At 38.7% G+C, this 24,562-nt stretch overlaps 1 protein-coding gene across 1 annotated transcript in view; it reads left to right on the plus strand.

The window, feature by feature from the left end:
* Positions 1 to 6,599: 6,599 nt before the first annotated feature.
* Positions 6,600 to 24,562, plus strand: part of LOC125255523 (bactericidal permeability-increasing protein-like) — a 47,763-nt gene continuing 29,800 nt past the window's right edge. The window contains exons 1-9 of the mRNA XM_048170839.1: positions 6,600 to 6,708; positions 8,077 to 8,194; positions 13,520 to 13,634; positions 15,410 to 15,541; positions 15,642 to 15,797; positions 22,538 to 22,601; positions 22,723 to 22,783; positions 22,904 to 22,995; positions 23,093 to 23,269. Of these exons, the coding sequence (XP_048026796.1) occupies positions 6,700 to 6,708; positions 8,077 to 8,194; positions 13,520 to 13,634; positions 15,410 to 15,541; positions 15,642 to 15,797; positions 22,538 to 22,601; positions 22,723 to 22,783; positions 22,904 to 22,995; positions 23,093 to 23,269 (924 nt within the window). The 5' untranslated portion in view covers positions 6,600 to 6,699. The remainder of the gene's footprint in view (positions 6,709 to 8,076; positions 8,195 to 13,519; positions 13,635 to 15,409; positions 15,542 to 15,641; positions 15,798 to 22,537; positions 22,602 to 22,722; positions 22,784 to 22,903; positions 22,996 to 23,092; positions 23,270 to 24,562) is intronic.

Here is a 24,562-nt window from a genome sequence, read left to right on the forward strand (position 1 = left end):
AGGTTTGACTGACAGTTTGAGGATCCAATGGAGTTAGAGGTTTAGTCACAAGCTCTTTAAAATCCTTTTCATTCGTTAAATATTTGTAAAACCCACATACAAGCATAAAGGGTGAGCTATAGCATTGTTTTTTTGTTTCGTTTTTTAAATAAGAAAACAAAAATTAGGAAATATAGAGATACGAGGTGTAGCATTTATTTATTTTTTGGCATTTTGTAATTATCCACGGCACACTTGGCAACTGTCACGGGCACACTAGTGCTAATTACGTTTGACTGAACTGTACAATTGTTTTTTTGTTGTTGTTGTTCAATAAATATTATTTTATATAAATATGTCCATTAGTGCGTAATATGATTGAGTGAAAGTTACATACGCCATTAGATGGCGGCAACACTTTACAGTCAGTGAGTCACAAGAGACTTTAAATTGAAAGGAACTTTTGCAAAGGAAGTTGTTTTAGCGCTGTGGTGTTATGGATGTTATGGAAAATTCCCATAGCTGTAAAAAGGACAAATACAAGATCGCTTTCCTCAGCGGACATTCAAACGGACTTTTATAATGGATATAATATTATGAACATCGACTTGAAGAATGAATGTAATGCAATATATCAAAGGTAATAGCCTACGCTCTCAGACGATCTCTCTCTCTCTCTCTCTCTCTCTCTCTCTAATACTGTACAAAATTCAATGAGTTTCAATGAAGCGACTCATCGTTCCTTTGTTACTAGTTCTAAAGTGACATTGCACGAGTAGGCCGTGCGATATGGCTGTATATCAGCACGCTGTGATTACCAGCGGCCATATTGCACGGCTACTCGTGTGATATTGAGCATATACAAAGACTATAGAATAACACAAGACGTGTCACTCGTATTGTTTTGAATGGGAGAAAGTGTAACGCGCAATATGGCGGAATAAGTCCCGCCTTCTAAATAAGAGCCAGTCGCCGACTGGTAAAGTCATCGCGTCACTTCAGCGGCCGTTAGAATCACCGGTTTCTATAGAAACAGTCAGACGCGCGCCTCCGAAGAGACGCGCATTTAGGTCTGCGCATGCGCATTAGCTTGATCCAGCCTGAAAAATAGTTTTTTTTGCCATGATTCGAGCGTTTAGAAACTAAATTTATGAGCCGGTTGTTGTTAGATTTCATTGGTGATTTCAAATATAAAATTTAATCGTAAGGTTGGCGAACAGTTTTGGAGAATTTGATGTTTCCCCATTCAAAGAGATTGCATGATGCCCAGGATGCCCGAGAGGCATTTCAAAGATGGCCGCCGAGTGAAATGACTTGTCTTAAAGGGACTTTGGCATATGTGAGCAATATCACACGAGTAGCCGTACGTAGGCACGAGGCCGCAGGCCATCACAGCATGCTGATAGTGATATACAGTGATATTCAGAAGGGAGCGTGAGATTCAGTGAACTGCGAACAGGTGCGCATGCCAGAAGGGAGCGCGAGATTCAGGCCCTGTCCCAAATGGCGCACTTCATGTGGACTTTTGGTCTCGTGGACTTAAATTGCGCGTGCTCGCCGAGTCTACGAGTCTGTAGGCCGTCCCATTCAGCATTTTAATGCTCTGAAGTGTGCTCAGGAGCGCCCCCTTTGTACCCTTGAAGCGGTCTTCCGCGAAGCCCGCATAGATGCGGGCTCCGCACACTTTAACTACCCAGGAATCCTTGCGAAATGCCAATCAGACAACGGATGGGAGGAGATTTCGCTCAAGAGCAATTGATGACATGGCTGAGAAGAAAATATTTAAGTGTAGGTATCATTACGTTTTTTGTGACCTAGGTGTACATTTTACCAGTTTTTACCAGTTGTTACCTACAGTTTATACAAACATTATGGTCATTGACCAGTGGTTAATATCTCAAACATAATAATCTCTTTAATAATAATTGAGTCATTGAACACAGCAGGAGAGAACGCAATGTTAGCCAGCTAGCTAAAGCTCCAGTGGAAAATTATTAGCTAACGCTACCGTTTTTGAGGAGGTAGATTTTGAGGTGAGGGGATTGACAAGGCAGAAGGTAAAGTGGTCCACAGTTCTATCAATAAGCAGACCTGCCAACCTGTATGCAATTTACGTAGCGGATACGCATTTTGACTTCAACGTACGCTGGTACGATTTGTCACTCTAAACTACGCAAAAACCTGGTGACGCCTCTGTGCACGCGCAGTCCTCAAATGAAGCAACAGCAAAAGAAGAAGAGTTCGACCAATCATAGCGCTAGGTTCTTCCCCCAGATAGCAAGTGGGGATGATTGACAGATGCGTAAAGCCTATCCATTAAAAAGAGTCTGAAAATCGACACCAATAAAGATTCCCGCTCGATCCCCCTTCATAATACTTAGTAAGGAGGCCATAATAATTTTTGACTCATGGCTGTTAAGTTAAGTTTCTCCAGCTCTCCCCAGGTTGGCAAAAAAAGCATCTCAAAATGCATCAGATTGATGCTTTAAAATATGGAATATTTAAATTTTTCTTCTGGAGGATAATATTTTTATATATTTTTTTGTCAAAATTGGGTTCTCATTAAATTATCATTCTACAACATCTTGTCTATCATCTCTGAAAATATATTGGCAAAATTCGCCTGTTAAATGCAGAAAATATATATATATACAAAATATATACAATTTATAGTGGCAAGGTTGTCTTTCTCTAACATTACTGTTTAAGAACACACCCAGCGGAGGTTAAAAAAAAAAGCTTTCAGTCTCTTAACACTACAAAGACAGTTCACCTATCAAAATAAACCTCATAACATGTAGAATGAAGGTGTATTAATGCAAATTTCCACTTTTTTTTTTTTTTTTTTTTTTCATATTTTTGAAATATTTCAACCTATAATTTGGAATGTTGACATTATTGGCATTTATTTTCTTAAGATGTTTTCTAAAGAGTAAAACATGCTTTGTAATATATTATTATAAAATATATTTTCAAATATAATATAAATTTTTACATTTTCATAAACTTAAACTTCTATGGGGCGGTTTCCTGGACAGGGTTTAAATTAAGACAGGATAGGCCTTAATCTAGAATAGTTAATCGTGGTTTAAAAAATGGCTTTCTGAAACACAGATTAAGTATGGATTACTAAAACCCGGACTATGGAGTCCTGAAATAAAATAAACTAGATTAATTTAAAACCAATTGTGCTCATCTGAATTAGCATGAGAAAGGTTGCCTGTAAAACATGGAATGAACCAAGAAAAGCTGGTAACACTTTAGAATAACTCACGCTATGAAGCATTAGTTAAGCATTAGTAAATAGTCAATTCATCATTTATAAAGCATTAATAGACATTAGTAAGCCATTTATAAATACAGCTATAAATGCTTTGTTCTTGATTTATAAGCATATCTATAATGAGTTTAATAATTGTATTTTCATACTTTATTAATGATCAATTTATCATTTCTAAATTATGTATTACATTATTCACAAACCAGTAATTTAGGAGTTGTCAGTGGTTCATAAGATCATTTAGGAAGTGTAAGTAAATGATTAATACAATATTTAAATGTACATTTATGCATCTTATTATTTAGATATATAGTATTAGTTACTCTTTGTGTTAATAAATGCTTTATTAACATATTCCTAGTGTCAAAACTACCTCGGTACTAACTTTAAAACATTAGAGAACAGCAGTGCAGAAGATCACTGAACCTTTAAATCTCATTTATAAAAGCTTTACAAAGCATAAATAGTCCTCACTTTAGATGAGCTCACAAAAATAGTTAACTGACTACTTCTAAATGTTTTATAACTACCTGAATTAATCATGAATTGCAGTAGGAATATGTGTTAATAAAACATTTACTAACACACTAAGTAACTATTACTATGTGTCTAAATAATAAGATGTATAAATGAATGTTTAAATAGTTTATTAATCATTTACTTACACTTACTAAATGAACTACTGACAACTCCTAAATAACTGGTTTGTAAATAATGTAATACTTAATTTAGAAATAATAAATTGTCAATTATTAAACACATTATAGATATGCTTATAAATCAAGAATAAAGCAATTATAGCTGTATTTATAAACTACTTACTAATGTCTATTAATGCTTTATAAGTGATGAAATAACTATTAACTAATGCTTAACTAATGCTTCATAGTGTGCAGTTATTATAAAGTGTTACCGAAAAGTTTAAAATTGCATGGAACTCAGAAGCAAATCCAAGGAAAACAATGGCAGCAAAAAAGACTCCAATATAAAAACTTAACTAAAAAAGAGACATTTATTTTAAAGCAAGCAAAATACATCAGCTGTGGAAAAAAAGAGAAATGTCTGGAAATTCTTTTTAAATAGATGAATTATAATAATTCTATGATTATTAATGCTTTTGTTTTGTCCTTTAGCAACAAACTAAACGTAACTATTTACACATGCAATAATCAGTTTTGGCAGTCTAGAAATGATACTGGTTTGATCCAAAGCACTATCATAGTGGTTGCTTCATTATATAAAATGGCAAATCTTGTTGGCAGGTCCTCAATCCCAAGCACAAGCTCTACACTTCACCACAATGGTAATCTCCAAAAAAAAAAAAAAAAAAAAAAAAAACACTAACATAACAAAAACTTTTACATAGTAGAACATTACACAGTAAGAAGTCTCTCCATATTCTCATCTTTCTAAAAAAAAAAACTGCATAAAATAACACCTTTTCAACATTTGATGGGAATGATGGGAAGTGAACGTCCTGTTTGGTTGGGTTACTTGACTGAAACGTTATTTCAAAATGAAAACATCAAGTGAGTTATATATATATATATATATATATATATACACAGTATATATATATATATATACACAGTATATATATATACAGTACAGTCCAAAAGTTTGGAACCACTAAGATTTTTAATGTTTTTAAAAGAAGTTTCGTCCGCTCACCAAGGCTACATTTATTTAATTAAAAATACAGTAAAAAACAGTAATATTGTGAAATATTATTACAATTTAAAATAACTGTGTACTATTTAAATATATTTGACAAAGTAATTTATTCCTGTGATGCAAAGTTGAATTTTCAGCATCGTTACTCCAGTCTTCAGTGTCACATGATCCTTCAGAAATCATTCTAATATGCTGATTTGCTGCTCAATAAACATTTATGATTATTTTCAGTGTTGAAAACAATTGTGTACTTTTTTTTTCAGGATTCCTTGATGAATAGAAAGTTCAAAAGAACAGCATTTATCTGAAATACAAAGCTTCTGTAGCATTATACACTACCGTTCAAAAGTTTGGGGTCAGTAAGAATTTTTATTTTTATTTTTTTGAAAAGAAATTAAAGAAACGAATACTTTTATTCAGCAAGGATGCATTAAATCAATCAAAATGGCAGTAAAGACATTTATAATGTTACAAAAGATTAGATTTCAGATAAACACTGTCCTTTTGAACTTTCTATTCATCAAATAATCCTGAAAAAAAAAATATTGTACACAAATATTTTGTACAATTGTACACATTAAATGTTTCTTGAGCAGCAGATCAGCATATTAGAATGATTTCTGAAGGATCATGTGACACTGAAGACTGGACTGGAATAATGATGCTGAAAATTCAGCTTTGCCATCACAGGAATAAATTACTTTGTGAAATATATTCAAATAGAAAACAGTTATTTTAAATTGTAATAATATTTCACAATATTACAGTTTTTTACTGTATTTTTAATTAAATAAATGCAGCCTTGGTGAGCAGACGAAACTTCTTTTAAAAACATTAAAAATCTTAGTGGTTCCAAACTTTTGGACTGTACTGTATGTGTGTGTGAAGGCAATAATAACATATCAGTTACATCATATCAAATACTAGGAGAATATAATATATACATATTATATTATATAATATAATATATATATATATATATATATATATATATATATATATATATATATATATATATATATAATCAAGTAATATGAATTGTGTGCATTAGAAATCAAAGGATTTTTTGCTTTATTTCTAATTTCTTTTAACATATACAAATAGTGACCTATTTCTATTTTAAAATTGAGTAAAATTAGTTTTTTTTTCAATGCCTATTTACATGTGCATAAATAATTTTCCATATATAATGAGTAAATAAAAAGTGTCCATGTAACAATAATATTCTTTGGTTGGTATTAAAATGGGTGTATATATGTTCTACTCTGAGGCAGTGTCACAAGTTTAGTATTAGACACATTAGTTAAAGAACATTTTGTGTTAAAATACCATAATTTGGTTGGACACACGGCATTTGACATCAACAGCAAATCACTATCTAGTGCAGTATCTTGCACTGTACATTTTGGACATCAACATTTTAAAGTAAAGCATTTTACTTTCCCCTTCTTTCATTTTACATTCCTCTTCTTTAATGATACTATTGTGGTTCTAACTCACTGGGGAAATAAGAATACAAATTTCACAAACCACAATTTCTAAATATTACTGCTCATTGCTGAATGGTTTGTCTGCTCAGGTTGTGTATGGACGCTAGAGCATGCTGCTGTGTAAGTGAATTTGACAAGAATTTGACAATCTCTTCCTGTTGCTGTGAATTAGTGGTGAAATGTCTCTCTTTCAGTTCCACTCAGCGCTGCTACTAGCCAGGGATCAGACAGTTCATACATCTGGACAGGAAGAGACCAGCCATATAGCACTTCACTATGTTTAAGGTACAGTGCGCACACACACACACACACACACACATATATATATATATATATATATATATATATATATATATATATATACATATATATATATATATATATACGTATATACATTATATCTGAACAACACCAGCCTACATGAGGTCAATTTATGTGTGAAATATATTTATTTCCCTAATCTGTTCAGATCTAATCTGTACTGTATGTGTACATTGAATGATAATGCTAAGTGTATTCTACAGATTATATTCAAAATTCTTTTTCTTTAGTGGTATGGTTCTGCACAAGAGAAATATTGTGGTTCATGAGTAGATTATTGTATAGATTACAGTAGATTGTTATATCGACTGTCCTTGGTTTGTAACGTAGTGGTAATCTATGTTAACAATATTCATTTTGTGAATATATTGTATATTGTGTTACTCATATGGTCCAGTCTGATATACAAAATATGGTTGTAAAATGTCAAAATTTAGTAACAGCAGGAAATAAACCCAAGTCACATGACACATTCCTGCAAAGTGACTCCTCTTATCTGCATTTAATTCTAGCTCTCCTTAATTCAATATAAGCATAACATCAGCTTGTTCACAGTCATGTGGCTTCATCTGACTGTAGGACAAAGGTATCTTTCAGGGCAACATAACAAATCAAGACATTGCTTGTCTCAACCATTTCCTCATTCTCCAGCAAAAACAGTGTTTTTTTTTTTTTTAAAGGTTAAAAAAAATGTATGCATGTACACTACCAATGGATCAGTTTGTACACACCTACTTATTTCAAGCATAAGCCTTGAGTGAAACATTTAAATCAAAAAGTACAAATTTAGGCCACACTTTTCTCACCATGTCATTCTTCATGTAGAACATTGTGCATTTGAGAACTAAGAGAGATTAGAGAACTTGTTAAACTGAGCTTTGGGAAGCTGTGTTAAAATGAAAGAGGATGTTTATTTTCACTTGGGAAAAATCTGTTTAACTGGTCAGACTAGCAACTAAGTATGTCATACTGTAGATTAGTTCTCAAACAAACCGTATATATAAAGGCATTGATAAATACACAGATAATATTGTGTAGTAAATTATTTTAAAAAGAACCTTTTTTAATAATCAACTTATTTGCTAATATCAAGTTTACCAAGTAGATGTTGCAATAAAAAATTGTATGCACAAAACCAAAAGCTGATTGTTGCTTTTTGAAGTGCAGAATTTGCTACACAGGACAGGAGCTGATGTAATTAGTACTTTTGTACTAAATGTCACTGTGTTTAAAATAGAAACAACTGCATTAGCCTGGAGCCGATTAAATCGGTCACCTATTCTGACAGTTAAAAACACCTATTCTTATGCTCATGATGTGTGTCTCTTATAGGCTAGATTGAAAATGATGTTCCTTTGGTGTCTTTTGGTTCTTGTAAACCTGGTCTTAGTGTCTACAAGCAACAATGCAGGAGTTGAAGTCAGACTAACTCAGAAGGCACTTGAGTATGGTAAGTGATCGAAACTAGACTGCTTGTAACTCTTTTGAATTTTTTAAAAGAAAGTCTTAGTATGATACTATGGGAAAAATCTTACTAAATTGGTTTAAAAAAGCTTTGGTGAAACACTGTACTGTGTCAAATGAACATTTTATTTTTTATCATATTTAGTCAACCTTGTCCTGTTTTTGTTTAGACTAAATGCCTGGGAATTTTAGTCTAGTTTTAGTCAATGAAAACTTAGTCACATTTTTGTCATACGGCATATATTGATAATCAAAATTATTTTGCTCAATTATAATAAACAATTATTGTCATTTGAGAAATGTACTTTTACATTTCATCAGAATTATTGCACTTTTACCTAAGCACAAATCAAGAGAATGTCAACTCATACACATGGTTTATTTTACCTCATCTTGTTTCCTGATTTATTATAGGTTATTTATCAAATAAATGAACAACTTTCTACATTAAGAAAACTGGTAAAACAAGAAAGTTCTCTCAAAAAATTAAAATGGTGAAATGTTTTAATAGAAAAACATTAATGTAATTTGGAATTATTGGAATTACTATTAAACAACATATAAAGTAAACCACCAGAAAATGTATCTTTTTAACAGAAAAGCTCTGATTGGGGGATTTAAGTCTCCAGAGTCCAGTGGCAGCATGCTTTACACCACTCCATCCGACACTAAACCATTTCCATACCGGCGTGATGAATCCGATCTTCAACCAGATGGAACTGGATTAAATATTTTGACTGTTCCGATCCCAATCTGATTTATGACCCGTAACGCTGCCTGAAACATAATCATGCACTGTTCGTTGTTGGCCAGAGGAGAACTGGCCCCCAACTGAGCCTGGTTTCTCCCAAGGTTTTGTTTTCTCGATTTTTGTCACCTGATGGAGTTTGAGTTCCTTGCCGCTGTTGCCTCAGGATTGCTTAGTTGACATTCAACCTGACATTCAACAGTGTTTTTGATTGGACACCATTCTATGTGAATTGAACTGAGTTGGATGATGACATCACTGTTTTCTCCAGAGCTGATGTATAGATAAATGAACTAAATTAATAACTAATAATTTTTACATCACATTGAATCAATACTGAACTTGAGCTGGACAATGACACCATTTTCTTCTAGAGCTGCTGTGCAGCCAAAATAATTTTCCTGGTAAAGCTGCTTTTACACAATCTGCATTGTAAAAAGCGCTAAATAAATAAAGGTGACTTGACTTAAAATTTTGACATCTGGCAACCGCATGCGAGAAAACTCATAGAAGCTTTTAAAAAACAGAATGTAATATTTTGTCTCCTTTCTATTTGACGAAAACAAAGAGATTTTGGTAAAGTTTATATTTTTTGTAATTCCATTTTAGTCTCGTCTTTTTTTCATCTAGTCATCATCTTGTCTTACGGTGCATGTCCACTGCAGCAAAACTCTGCTCAGTGCTGCTGATGACACTAAAACTCCTTTACTTTGGGGTGTGTCTGTAGCGAGTGTGTTAAATCTACGGGTGAGAATCTTTAGTCACCTCACGATCCGTTCCGATTCCGGGAGTCACGATCCGATTCCAAAATGATTCTTGATCTACTTTTTTTTTTTTTTTTATTAATTCGTTTACCGACTTAACCTTAAAATCCTTACATTTACATATCCTTATATAAGTAATTATAAGTAGTCCTACTTTTTTAAATAATTACAAATTGAAAAATGAAAACAATTGTATGTTAAGTATTTTAAATATAACTTCAAAACATACAAGCAATTAGCAAATAATAAAGAGGAGCAACGAAACATATTACAAGCAATAAACAAAGAGTGCTTTCAGTATTTAAGATTACCTGAACGTTTTCTTTCTAATGTTTACTGTCGTTTGATTGTTACATCACAGCAGGAGATCTAGTTGCAGTCTTGCATGGATCTCTTTTGAAATATAATAAGCAATGTGGTTTGTCCTTTCCATTTAATCCCTTAAAACAAAACTGGATGTTTAGACTACAATCCCACCAACACCGTGGGATCACAATCTCTGTGAGGTTTAGGTAGTGACGTCTGTCTTGAGCATTTAAAAATATGCTGGTAGTGCTGGATTGTGTGTAAATCATATTGTTTACACAGTGGACATTATATATACATTGCTCAAAAAAATTAAAGGAACACTTTTAAAACGAATAAAATAAACGGCAAAATATGCTGGATATCTACTGATATGGACTGTGTAATGTGTTAGGAACGAAAGGATGCCACATCGTTTGATGGAAATGAAAATTATCAACCTACAGAGGACTGAATTCAAAGACACCCCGAAAATCAAAGTGAAAATTATGCAGCAGGCTAGTCCATTTTGCTTAGATTTAATTGCAGCTCAACTCAAAATGGTACTCAGTAGTTTGTATGGCCCCCACGTGCTTGTATGCATGCCTGACAACGTCGGGGCATACTCCTAATGAGACGACGGATGGTGTCCTGGGATATTTCCTCCCAGATCTGCACCAGGGCATCACTGAGCTCCTGGACAGTCTGAACAATGCAGGTCATACTGAATGATGTTACAGGCAGCATAACGTTCTCCACGGGTACAGTGGCGGACCTACTGGCCGGGTTTATCAAAGTTTACAACATTGACAGGATATCTTTACTTGGGGCATTTGGAAACAAAGCTTGCCTATTTACAAATGTAATCGCATGCATCTCTGATGATTATATTGTCTGTGCTTTGAAAAAAAAAAAAAAAAGCCTAGATTAAACACTCACTACAGACACACCCCAAAGCGGAGGTGTTATAATGTTGCCAGCGGCACTAAGTGGAGTTTTGACGCTGTAGTGGACACTCACCATGACGGTGCATGTCCACTGGTGCGCAACGAGCAGAGAAGAGCATGTGTTTTCGGTTCATTCCTATGGAAATTGAACCTTCGCAAAGACTCGCCCCCCTTAGTTACTGTTGCTTTGCCTGACAAGCTATGGCGTTGTGACGCCACACAGAGTGAAAAATACATCGCGGAGCATAGAGGACACTGACAACCAGTGTTAATTTTGACAGCGCTATTCATTAATTATGAAGCAGTCTGAAGTGCTGCTGGACGAGCCTGTAGAGTGCGCAACAACGCCGCTTTTCCCGAGGTTAGAACCGCAAGTTATTGTGCGCATCTTTCACACAGGACAGCAGTCCTGACTGGATATCTTCCCAAATCATCCCTCTTTATCATTTTTGTCTCATTTTTATTCGTTGACGAAAATTTGAGTAGATTTTAGTCATAGTTTTAGTCATTCAAAATGGATTTTTATTTAGTCATCGTCTCGTTTTCGTCCGTGAAAAAATGTTGTTGACGAAAATTGACAAATTATTCGTCAATGAAATTAACACTGCTGACAACACGTCGACAGACAAGACAGAGCAGGTTACTTATGATATTAAACAAAGTCCCAGCTTTCAAATTGTATAGTTTTTTAAGAAATTCGAACAATAGTTTTGTGACTCTTTAATGTGTGTGACATATCGCTGTAGCGCCTCAGCTCAAGCGGCTCGTGAACCGATCATCTCTTCCTACTAGTTAATTTATAGCATCAAATAAACATGAATGAACATGAGAAGGAATGTTGTTTCAAACGTGGAAAGACGTCAATACACATCATTTTTCAAGTTTAAGTCTACGAGGTTAATCTTCTAACTCCTGACTGCTTTGTCGGACTAAATGGCAGATTCTGCGTTCTGACTGGTTAGATCGCTTGTCAATCAAACTTATGTGTGAGCGTGAGACTCAGTTGACCCTTTGCCAGGAGTTTGATTGACAAGCGATCTAACCAGTCAGAATGCCGAATTCACCATTTTGTCCGACATGATAATCTCCAGAGCATGTGCACGTTTGTCCTTGGGGTTCCCACCACACATCAGGATTTCTGATCATAAATATTCAACATGTTGAATATTTACGATTCGTGATCGTGGCGCCTCCGACGTTCTCCTGAGCAGATTCAGTCACTCTTAACACACCTCACACCACAGGAAAATCTGTAGAACCATCAAGATAATCAGGACATTACCTAGGATTGTCAGAAGGGGAGAAATAGGCCCAAAATCAGCCCGATCTTGTGGTGTGTACCCAGCACAACACGATTCATGAGCTCTTGAAACTCCGCCCTCTTCTTGTAATCAGCAGCTCATTTGCATTTAAAGGGACACACAAAAATGGAGCATTTTTGCTCACACTCAAAAAGTGACAAATTTAACATGCTATAAAAATGATCTGTGGGGTATTTTGAGCTAAAACTTCACATACACACTCTGGGGACATATCATTAAACTTCAATTCATATTCATATTGTACCTAATGCACTTTTTTACATTTACAAAAGTTTTGAATAAAGTATTAGCACTTCACATACTATTCATGTTAACACATTAACCACAGTCTGTAAAGGTCAGACATTTGGTCTTTGTTTGTTGCGGTGAGTATGTAGACTTCTATTTATACATCTTTATAAATCATTTATTAATTATTTGTTCATGTTTTGTTTTTTGTTTTCTAGTTCACCCTACTTCATTTTTTTTTTTTTTTAATGTTTATAAATGTTTATTAATCAGTTGGTACCTGTATGAGTATTGGACTTGGACACTTTTTCCCAGTATTCTCAGTGTATGTATCACGGTATATAAAGGCATGTATTACGGTTTCCGCATCCTGCTGACTAAGAGAGGATCGAATACGAGAGATAATACGTAGGTGGAAAAAAGCTGTCTTTACCACTTTACCAATGTGATCATTAAATGAAAGAGTGGAATCAATGAGAACAGCAAGATTTCGAACTGTCATAGAGACAGATGATAAATGTGAGACCACCAGAGTCTCTAGGTAAGTAGAAAAATCTGAGCATAGTGTGTGATGTTGTTGAGGTCTCTTCTGAATCTTTAGCGGAGACAAATGTGAGACCACCAGAGTCTCTAGGTAAGTAGAAAATATGAGCACAGTGTGTGATGTTGTTGAGATCTCTTCTAAAACTTTAAAGGAGACCATTGTGAGACTGTTAGGGTTTTTGTCTCAGGAGACAAGTGTGAGAAGTAGGAGACTCAAGCAAAAGTCTCCATTTGATGTTAAAGAAACTTCATTTTGTCTAGGAGAAACATTTGAGATGTTAAAGAGATCTCACTTATGATTGTTCTTTCCTATGGGAACGGATTACAATGGCTATGAACTTTGGAAAAAAAAAAAAAAAAAAGAGAAAAGAATTTGCTTGCGCTAAACTTGAATTAACCAGGTAGCTACTTAAACCAAATCTCAGGACACTAACTATGAGGCACAGTTTCTCAATGTCTTTGTTTTGAATGCAGGTCGACAGATTGGAATTACCTCAATCCAGCAAAAACTCAGAAGTATGAAAGTGCCAGATATAAGTGGCACAGAAAAAGTGGATCCTATTGGAAAGGTCCAATATAGTTTTACAGGGTAAGATGAATGTCCCTTCTAATTCATGGTCATAAGTTCCTATGTAATTGTAAAAGTTAAACTTGGTTAACATCTTCAAAATGCCTCTGAGTAATTATATGAAACATATTGTTTCCATTTGATTATATTTATATATTTCACATGTCACGATTATGTTCCGTTTAGATAGTTCCTGTCATGTCTTTATGAGTTCTTGTTAGTTTCCATGGTTACTGATCAGTTAATCCTTATCCAGCTGTTCCTGTTTAGTTCCCTCATTTACTATGTGTGTGTATATAGTCCCTGTTCTGTTCAGTCCTTTGTCGGTTTATGTGTTGAATGTGGTTGTGATTCTCCTGAGTGTGCTATTTCATTAAAGACTGTGGGAGGGGAGGGGGAGGAGGAGGAGGAGGGGGAGGGGGAGGGGGAGGGGGAGGAGGAGGAGGAGGGTCTAGCTAGCCTCTGTTTTGTTTGACAACACTTCGAACGTCAACAGGAAGTTACATCCACCCAGGATCACTTAGAGCACCTATAAAATATGTACATTTTTTTGTTTAAAAAAAAAAAAATACAGAAACAAAATTATTTAAAAAAGTAGATTCTGAAAGCATTGAATGAGATCCCACAATAATTTAATATAGCTTTACAGTAGTAACAATAAATATATTTTAATATATATGATTTATATCATATTTTAAAATATGATGGTTTCATTACAAATAAAAACAATTATCTCTAAGGTGGACACCGAAATAAAGTGTAGTGTTAGTTCTGACAGGTCATGTCAGTCATGCTCGCATCAGCTGACTTTCAGCTGATCCACGTCTACCTATAGGAATACGAGGCCTAGCACAGCATTCATATAAGCTTATCTCGTTGCTCAGGAGCTAGTTTCCCTCCTCCATCCCCAGCTCTTCCTCTCGTCCAGTCAGGACTTGGCCTTCCTATTCCCCTTCGAATCAGAATAATTCTTGAATTATGTTGTACATTAAATTATTCAACATTAATGATATCTTCAATACATTTATGTTGGTTCTGTTCTGTTCTGTTTACCCTATGCTGCTTTCCCTGCTCTTATCCATGCTAGGCTGCATGGATGCACAGGGAGTTCTTGCCCAGAACGGAACCATTCTGCCAGTCCAAACTGTATGCTAACTGTCAATCATCTTTGATGATAGTGGTCCTGACAGAACTTAATATATAATATTTACCTTCTGAATCTAACCATGTCATGTCTTTAGCCCCAACAGCAGGGGCACTTTTTACCTGAAATACCGTACTTTTACATATTCTCCTTTTATTGAAAAAAAAAAATTTGCTTTAATTACCTTGAACAAAACTGAAAAACATTAACAACACCTTTGCCCCAAAATATAGTGAATAATTTAATTTATTCTCATTTGCTACATAAATGTACATTTTTAAAAAAACACCAAATATTAGATCAAATTAGCACAGCTCTCAGCTATCAACTTTGCGTTACTGTCCAAAATCACGTAAAGAATCAGGGAAATTTCCACATGCATTGTCAAAATCGCTTGTTAAGTAAAGTGCTAAGCTGAATTTTTTTTTTTTGTCTCATCTAGTGGTTTAAAAGAGAATAAAGAGAATCAAATGTGCCTTTTACCCTTGTGTGCCTTTAGCCTGTTGTTCCTTGTACATTTTTTTTTTTTTTTTACATTTCTACATTTCAGGGACACATAAGGGTTGAAAAGGCATTCACATGAAGATGGGGGGAAGGGGATTGGGGGAGTTATTCTGGCATATAGTAAAAGATTCACCTATATACATCATAGGATGCAGATTGTAAACCTGGGACTTCCCAAATCAGCATTGGGCTTAGTTCCTGACACTGGAGTCATGCTTTCAATTGGCCAAGCCTACATCAATCTGCATGGAAATTGGAGAGTCAAATACCTCAGGATCATGTAAGTAGAGTGTCCACATTACTTATTCGCACAAGCTAAATGAATTCAATTCAGGAAAAAAGAATGTAATATGCTAAATATCTGATTTCTTTGTACACAGAAAAGACAGTGGTTCATTTGACCTGGCTGTGGGTGAACTGGCAATTAGCACCACTATTGCTGTCATGAGTGATGACACTGGCCGCCCAACAGTCAGCATGACCAACTGTGCAGCAACTGTGGGGAGCGTCAATGTCAAATTTCATGGTGGGGCCAGGTAACACTGTGCAACTAACACACAGCAGTCAAAGATGAATGTTAAATAACCAAATTTTGTCAGCTTCACAATTTACATGAAAGAAAAAAAAAATCAATACAGGTTCTCTTACAAATTTAACTGTTTAATGAAGCCATTCCACGAAATAGTTGATTTTTTTTCGAAATATTATATAACATGTAAAAAGAGGAAGATTTCTGAGGAAGTGCAATCCGTAGCTGTTTTCTAAATGATTCGAGTAAAAAGGGGAAGATTAGCTTTAGTTCCCTTTTGATACTTTCACTCATACTGCGTATGGGGAAAAGCTCCTTTTTTCCTCCTTGCTGAAGCCTTTTTTCAATAGCGCAGTGTAACTGCACGTCTATTGGCTCAAAGGAATGAATCGCGGCCAATGGGTTATGCGCCCTGGGCCCACAGTCAAGTCAAGTCACCTTTATTTATATAGCCCTTTTTACAATGCAGATTGTATCAAAGCAGCTTTACATTGATAACTGGTACATAATTTTTGCTGCACAGCAGCTCTTCAAGAATAGTGTCAATGCAGGCAGATCAAAGCACTGTTGAATAAATGTCAAGAATACTGTTGAATATCAAATGTTAAGTCAAATGTCAAGTGTCCCCAACTAAGCAAGCCAAAGGCGACAGCGGCAAGGAACCCAAACTCCAACAGGTGACATCAGGTGGCAAACAAGTGGCAAATAGGTGTTAAAATGGAGAAAAAAAAAACCTTGGGAGAAACCAGGCTTAGTCGGGGGGACAGTTCTCCTCTGGCGAACAGTGCTTTGTTACGAATCAGGTTGCTATCATAAATCTGATAGGATCGCAACATTCAAAGTATTTATTTCAGTTCCATCCAGTGGAGGATCGTATTCATCACGCCGGTATGGACGGTTTGTTGAGGAACTGTGCTACTGGCTGTCGTGCCGATGAGGCCTTCACAGTGGATGATCTAGTCAACTCGATCTCTGCTGATACTTCAGGGCTGCGTTGTGGTCGTGTCCAATTGAGGATCGTATTCATCACGCCGGTATGGTCGGTTTGTTGAGGAACTGTGGCACTGGCTGTCGTGTTGATGATGTCTTCACAAGTCGACTCGATCTCTGCTGATACTTCAGGGCTGCGTTGTGGTCGTGTCAAGGCGCAGGTCCTTGGTCTCAGCTGGATACGGCCCGGATCCGGTTGACTACGGTAAACCTCGGGATAAACAGAAAGACTAATATTAGCGTAGATGCCATTCTTTTTCTGATGTAACGAGTACATCTGGTGTTATAGGAAGTGTTCCCGGTTCCGGCTGACCTAACTGCAGTGAGTGGATGCGCCCATGCAAAATGCCGTTCTTATGGCGAACTCAACATTTTTAAATTGTCAAAAAGAGAGCAAATTTCCTCTTCCCTTAACATCAGTGCAAAGACCCCTGCACAGCGGTCTGTCACCAGACGCTATCCAGCCCCTTGCCACATGGGCCGAGGCCTGGCAAGCCATCCCCGGTGTGTCAAAGTGGGTCATGGGGACCATAACTCACGGCTACTCACTGCAGTTCACCCGAAGACCCCCACACTTCAGTGGCGTGCTTCCCACTTTGGTCAAACCGGACGACGCACATGTCCTCCGTGCAGAAGTGATGTCTCTGTTAAAGAAGGGAGCCATAGAAATCGTTCCCCCCGCAGAGAGCGAGTCTGGCTTCTACAGCCGCTACTTCATTGTCCCCAAGAAAGATGGCGGTCTCAGACCCATCTTAGACCTCAGACTTCTGAACCGCTACCTCATGAGACGGAAGTTCAGAATGTTTACGTTGAAACAGATCCTCGCACAGATACGTCCCGAGGACTGGTTCTTCTCGCTGGATCTGAAAGACGCCTACTATCATATCCAGATAGCCCCCCGTCACAGGCGATTCTTGAGATTCACTTTCGAGAGTGTGGCTTATCAATACACAGTCCTTCCCTTCGGGCTGTCCCTAGCTCCCCGCACTTTTACGAAGTGCATGGACTCGCCGCTTCTCCTTCTGAGACAGATGGGAATCCGAGTTCTGAATCTCGATGACTGGCTCATACTGGCCCAGTCTCATACTGAGCTAGAACACTACAGATCCGTGCTCCTCAGCCACCTCCAGTGCCTGGGACTCAGGGTCAACTTTGCCAAGAGCTCGCTGCTCCCCAGCCAACGTATCACGTTCCTGGGCGCAGTTTTCGGCTCAGTCCAAATGAGGGCTGTAGTCTCACCAGAGCGCACTCTGACGATTCAGAAGCTCACGGCATCTGCCAGGAACAACCAGGTTACCCTCTGAGGTTTTTCCAGAGGATGTTAGGGCAGATGGCTTCCACCTCCCTGGAACTGCAGCTCGGCCTCCTCCAGATGCGGCCTCTGCAATACTGGCTGAAACTCAGGGTTCCAACCCTACGCTTGGCAGCATGGTCGCTTTTAAGTCAAGGTCAATCAGGCCTGCATCACGGCCCTAAAACCTTGGATGGACCCCAGTTGGTTCGAACATGGTGTTCCCCTACAGGCGGTGTCCAGAAGGAAGGTGCTCTCGACGGACGCCTCCAACACAGGTTGGGGCACTGTATTCAAGGGCAGGCCAGCCTTCGGCTCGTGGTCTCACAAGCAGAGCCATCTGCACATCAACTGCCTCGAGATGCTGGCAGTGGAACGAGCCCTCATCTCGTTCCAAGAGTTCCTGGAAGGGCACCACGTCTTAGTCCAATCGGACAGCATGACGGTAGTGTCTTATATAAATCGCCAGGGAGGCCTGTCGTCCAGTCGCCTTTGTGCCCTGACAAAGCGCCTCCTTGAATGGGCAGCATCCAGGATGCGGTCGCTAAGAGCGACGCACATACCTGGAAAATCGAACCTGGGAGCAGATATGCTATCTCGGAGCAACGTCCCCTCAGACGAGTGGATGCTCCATCCCCAGACGGTACAAAAGATATGGGAGATCTTCGGGAAGGCAGAGGTCGACCTCTTCACCTCAGAAGACAACTCTCACTGCCCAACTTTCTTCTCAAGGGAGATGGATGCGCTGGCCCACGACTGGCCCAGGCTCCTCCTTTATGCCTTTCCCCCAATCTCGATGATTCCTTACGTCATCAGACGAATCAGGGAAGACAGACATAGAGTCCTCCTGGTGGCCCCACTCTGGAGAACCCAAATCTGGTCTTCAGAGCTGTTCAGGCTTTCCACGGAAGCCCCATGGCCAATTCCCCAGAGACGGGACCTCCTCTCTCAGGCGAACAGGACAATCTGGCACCCCCAGCCAGAACTGTGGGCTCTGCACCTCTGGTCCCTCAATGGGAGCCGATAAGCCTCCCCAGGAACATTCTACACACCATCTCTCAGGCTAGAGCTCCGTCTACCAGGTGCCTCTATGCCCAGAAGTGGTCGGCCTTCGTTGACTGGTGCTCAGCACGCAACGTTGACACTGTGGAGAGTGACATATCTCAGATACTGTCTTTCCTCCAAGAGCGGCTGGACGGAGGTCTCACCTCCTCCACGCTCAAGGTTTACGTAGCAGCCATCGGAGCGTTCCACGCTCCCATCGCTGGTCAGACAGTGGGTAGAAACAGCCTTATTGTGCGTTTCTTGAGAGGTGCTAGGCAGCTGAATCCCCCTAGACCACTCACCGTTCCCACATGGGACCTTTCCACGGTCCTTGCAGCCCTCAAAGGTCCTCCTTTTGAACCGCTGCGGTCAGCTGACCTCCGGCCCTTAACGCTTAAAACCGCTCTGCTACTAGCACTAGCATCGGTCAAACGCGTTGGCAACCTGCAGGCCCTCTCTGTAAGCCCTGCATGCCATGAATTTGGGCCCAACGACTCTAAAGTCGTTCTAAAACCCAGGCATGGCTACATCCCTAAAGTGCTCTCGACTCCGTTCAGAGCACAGATCATTTCCCTCTCGGCGCTACCTCCTTCTTCGGACGAGCGAGAAGTGGAATTGCTCTTCCCTGTCAGGGCGTTGAGAGTCTATGTTGAGCGGTCTGAGCCGTTTAGGCAGTCCGACCAGCTCTTCATCTGCTTTGGTGGCTGCACCAAGGGGTCTCCGGTCTCAAAGCAACGCCTCTCGTGTTGGATAGTCGAAGCGATCGCTCTATGCTACTCCTCTATGGGCCTGGATTGCCCCATAAGAGTAAGAGCACACTCCACTAGAGGTATGGCCTCTTCTTGGGCGTGGTCTAGTGGCGTTTTACTCAAAGACATCTGTGAGGCGGCCGGCTGGTCCTCGCCGTCCACTTTTGTCAGGTTCTACAACTTGGATATCCCGACCTTGCATGCTCGGGTCCTCTCGGTGTGACACGGCGGCCTCGTGTCAAGCTCCGTCGTCATACCTCTGTCAGGGTATTCTTTCCCTGTTCCAGTGTACACAAAAGGATTCGACGGCCCCCGGCCCCTCACGTATCCACTGGGCCCCTAAGCGCCAAAGATATGTTCTTGTCGTTCCCTGCCGTGGCACAGCGTGATTGTATTCGTTCTCCATACGCAGTATGAGTGAAAGTATTGAAAGGGATTCGGGAACGAGTACTGCGTTTTATGCCGTGCCACGACACTGGGGCTCAGTGTCGTCGCTTCAGTCGAAATTAACTGATTCCCATTGCGAAACGCCTGCTTATATAGCCATAAGCCACGCCCGTTTTGGCGGGCTCATTGGCGCACTGTTTCGCCATAGGCTCGCGTGACTACACCGTGCCGTCATTGGTTCAAAGAGTTTCATTCCTTTGAGACACTAGACGTGCAGTTACACTGCGCTATTTAAAAAAGGCTTCAGCAAGGAGGAAAAAAGGAGCTTTTCCCCATACGCAGTACTTGTTCCCGTATCTCAGGGAACCGAGGTTACGTACGTAACCGAGTACGTTTTGGGTGACGTTAGTTTGTAGTTGTAAAACTTTTATGTAAATAAATTTTAAAAAGTATAAATTTTCTTACAGTAACTTTTGTCATAGGATTGTATAGTTGGGTCAATTTTATTTTTTAATAGGAGGAGATAATGCAGTAATAGTTGTGACATGGGAAACGGTTGTTTGTAACTGTTTGATGCTATACAGTTAGAAAAGTTCAGTGAGGTGGGACAGGCCAATATTAACTTCTTATAAATGGATTAAACTTTTGTAATTGTTGAATATTAATAATTACAACAATAATAATAATACTAGAATGTACATTTCCTGAAGAAAATGTGAATGGTGCTTGCAGTGGCAAAACTCGGCACTCTTGATTAGCATGATGCTAACATAATTACCATCCTGCTAGGATGTTTTTAACAAGATGCTAATCATGTTAACATAATGCTAACAAAATGCTAACATGATTAGCATGTTGCTAGCATGATGCTAACACCCTTAGCATACTGCTAGCATGTTTTTAGCAAGATGCTAATCATGTTCACATTTTTACTAGTTTGTGTCATGTTTAAACCCTTAGCTTTTAATTGCTATTAGCATGTAGCTATTCACTGCTAGCATGTGTAGCATGTTGGAAGTCCAGTTTGCTAGCAAGAGTCAAAAAAGCTAAGCCCCATGTCTCTACGATGTTCTGATGCAGAGATATAGGTCTTGTTAAACGGTTGCTAGGGTACTCTGTTTGGTTGCTAGGGAGTGGCTTGGCAGCTACCAATGATGATACTCCAAAGGCTGCTTGACAATATAAACCAACCCTCATGTCTCTATGATGTTCTGATGCAGAGATATAGATCTTGCAAAATAGTTGCTAGGGTACTCTGTTTGGTTGCTAGGGAGTGGCTTGGCAGCTGCCAGGCTGCTTGCCAGTATGAATGATATAAACCAACCCCCATGCCTCTATGATATTCAGATTTGAAGATATCCCTCTTTGCTTTGGGTTGCTAGGGTGCTCTAAATGGTTGCTAGGGCGTGGCTATGAAGTGTTTAAGGTGATTCGTGATTGGCCGTTTGCTGCCCCGAGTCAAATGAGCCCACCCTCATGTTTCTATGACACTTGTATCCAAAGATATTCATTTGATTATTTTCAATGGAAGTCTATGGAGTTTGTTACTAAGGTGCTCTATATGGTTGCTAGGGCGTGGCTTGATAGCTTCACAATGATGCTGAGAGACTGATTGGTTGCCTGAGTAAAATGAGCCCACCCCCTTGTCTCTATGTCATTGTGATCCAGAGTTATGTTCAATACAAAATCCCTATGTAATTTCCCATAGTAGGAAAAATACAGTACTTCCTGGTTCATGGGCATGGCTTCACCATAGTATGTCTATGGGGCAACTTTGGGCAGCTCTTGTGCCCCAGGGGTACAACTTACACGCCATTTTAAGGTATGGTCTCACAGAGCCTGCCAGCCTCTTCAAACGTGGTAACTCACATGTTTCTAGGAAATCCTCGTTAGGAGCTATGACTCGTCAAAGTTCGTCGCAATGTTAAGTCTATGGGATTTTTCACCCGATTTTTCGCCCACCGAACGAACATCGTACACCTGATCGCTTATAAAAGTCATAGCACACCATTCCCGAATAATCCGCACGATTTGACACCTCATTTGTGGGTCTGTGACAAAAGCTGCGTGACTAGTTACGCGCCGAAATTTTAGTGGAAGAAGAAGCAGAATAATAATAAGTATTTCGAATAATAATAATGGATGCTTTGCCTTTGGCAAGCACCATTAATAACATCAGGAATGCATGTTATTTAAAAAAAATACAATTGAAAGAGTACATGTAATAAATGTGTTAGAACAAACATTTTAATTTTTTTGCACTATCATTTCCTGTATTTATGACAGCTGGTTGTATAACCTCTTCAGTTCCTTCATTAATAAGGCTTTACGCAGTGCTCTGCAGAAACAGGTAAGGAATCTAGACTGCGTGAATGCCATCTATTCTGCCCAATATATGTGTACTGTTAAACAATAATGCAATGTAAGGGCATACCAGAGTTTCACTTACAACAATGTATCTGCTATTTCAGATCTGCCCTTTGGTGGCTGACTCCATTGCTGAAATGAACCCACACCTGAAAACATTAAATGGTGATATGATAAATCATTATTTATTAGTTATTCAGGATTGTAATGAAAACCAGCATTATGCAATACAATTCTTGAGTATGCACCAAAAAAAAAGAGGCTTTTCTCTTGTTGACCCTCCAGTTTTAGCCAAAGTTGACCAATATGCTGAAATTGACTACTCCATGGTGGGGTCTCCAGTCATTTCTAATACTTCAATTGACTTGGGTTTAAAGGTAAACTTAAGCACTACTTTATATTTCTCTAAACCATGTCAAATTCTCTGTAAAAATTAAATTTTAAACTAAATCTAGATGTTTTCACACTTTATAGGGTGAATTCTACAACATTGGACAACACAAGGAACCCCCTTTCTCCCCAACACCTTTCTCGTTGCCTTATCAGGACACTAATATGCTGTACATTGGAGTATCTGCCTTCTCCCTGAACTCAGCAGGCTTTGTGTACCACAATGCTGGCGCTCTCCGCCTCTACATCACTGATGACATGGTGAGATACCAATTAAATATCACTCAGATCTGCAAGTTCAATATTGGATGATTGTCAAGAAGTGATCAGTGTGATTTTGGCACACAAAGATTACAGTTAGATATATTAAAAATGTCACGTGAGGGGAGGAGTGAAAAAATTGCAGCCAAGATAGACAGTTCTCTCTTCTCAAAGTGCATCAGACACCTCCGAGATCAAAGGCGGATATCACGGGATTCACACTCATGCACTGTTGCTAATAAACTGAATGTAATTTTAAGTTCTGTTGCTTTTATATGAAAATAAATATAATGAACAAGACACCCAAAGTACTTTAACTCTAAAAAATAGATCAATCCAAAATGAATGTTTTAGAGAAAGCATGTTGAAGATGGGCTGTCGATTCATTAAAGGTCCCGTTTTTCATGGTTTTTTGAAGCTTTGATTGTGTTTATAGTGTGCAATATAACATGTGTTCATGTTTCGCGTGTAAAAAAACACAGTATTTTTCACATAATTTACTTATCTGTATACCGCTGTTTCCACTGTCATAAAAACGGGCTGATGACTTCCTTGTTCTATGAAGTCCCTCCTTCAGAAATACGTAACGAGTTCTGATTGTGCCAGCGGTTCCTGTGTTGTGATTCGACAGCTCTGAGCGCACCGTGCCCGGAAAAGTCACGCCTCTTACCATAACGTGGAGATGCACGCGCTCAGTGTTATTGTAAACATGTCTTTAATTTTACCCTATCAATTTGAGCCGGAATCAGACCCGGTGATTGGACTGCGGGATGAAAATAACAGCGCTTCGACGACATGGCGACAAACACACTCTACAAACGCAACTCTTGTGTATTCCTGTGGGCGGAGGTTAGTCAAAAAACTGTTTTAGTGATGTCATTAAAGAAGGAAGTAGAGGGATGTAGTCCAAACTGGCCGTTCGATGTAGGCGACTTCTGTTAAATAAAATATCTCGCTTGGCATTGAACTTTGAGCTTTAAAATTTTACAGATTTTATTTATACTCTAACAACAACATTACACACTAACTAAAGTTTGAAACATGGGATCACGAAGAACGGGACCTTTAAGTAATAAATTAAACAGCTCACATTTACATATAATTAAATAGAGTAAAAATTATGCGTATTTGGCATGCTGTCCAGGGGGAGAGCTCCGAGCTCGGAATTTTGGCCCAAACCTAGAGTACTCCTCTCGGTTGTGGTAAGAATAGTTAGAACTAGAAGTGAGAAGATGGGGTGCTGGAGGGATGCTGATAAACTGTCAAATGAACAGAGGTAAGTCTGCTGTATAT

The sequence above is a fragment of the Megalobrama amblycephala genome, linkage group LG20 (genome assembly GCF_018812025.1).
Source record: "Megalobrama amblycephala isolate DHTTF-2021 linkage group LG20, ASM1881202v1, whole genome shotgun sequence".
In the NCBI taxonomy this organism is placed as follows: Eukaryota; Metazoa; Chordata; class Actinopteri; order Cypriniformes; family Xenocyprididae; genus Megalobrama; species Megalobrama amblycephala.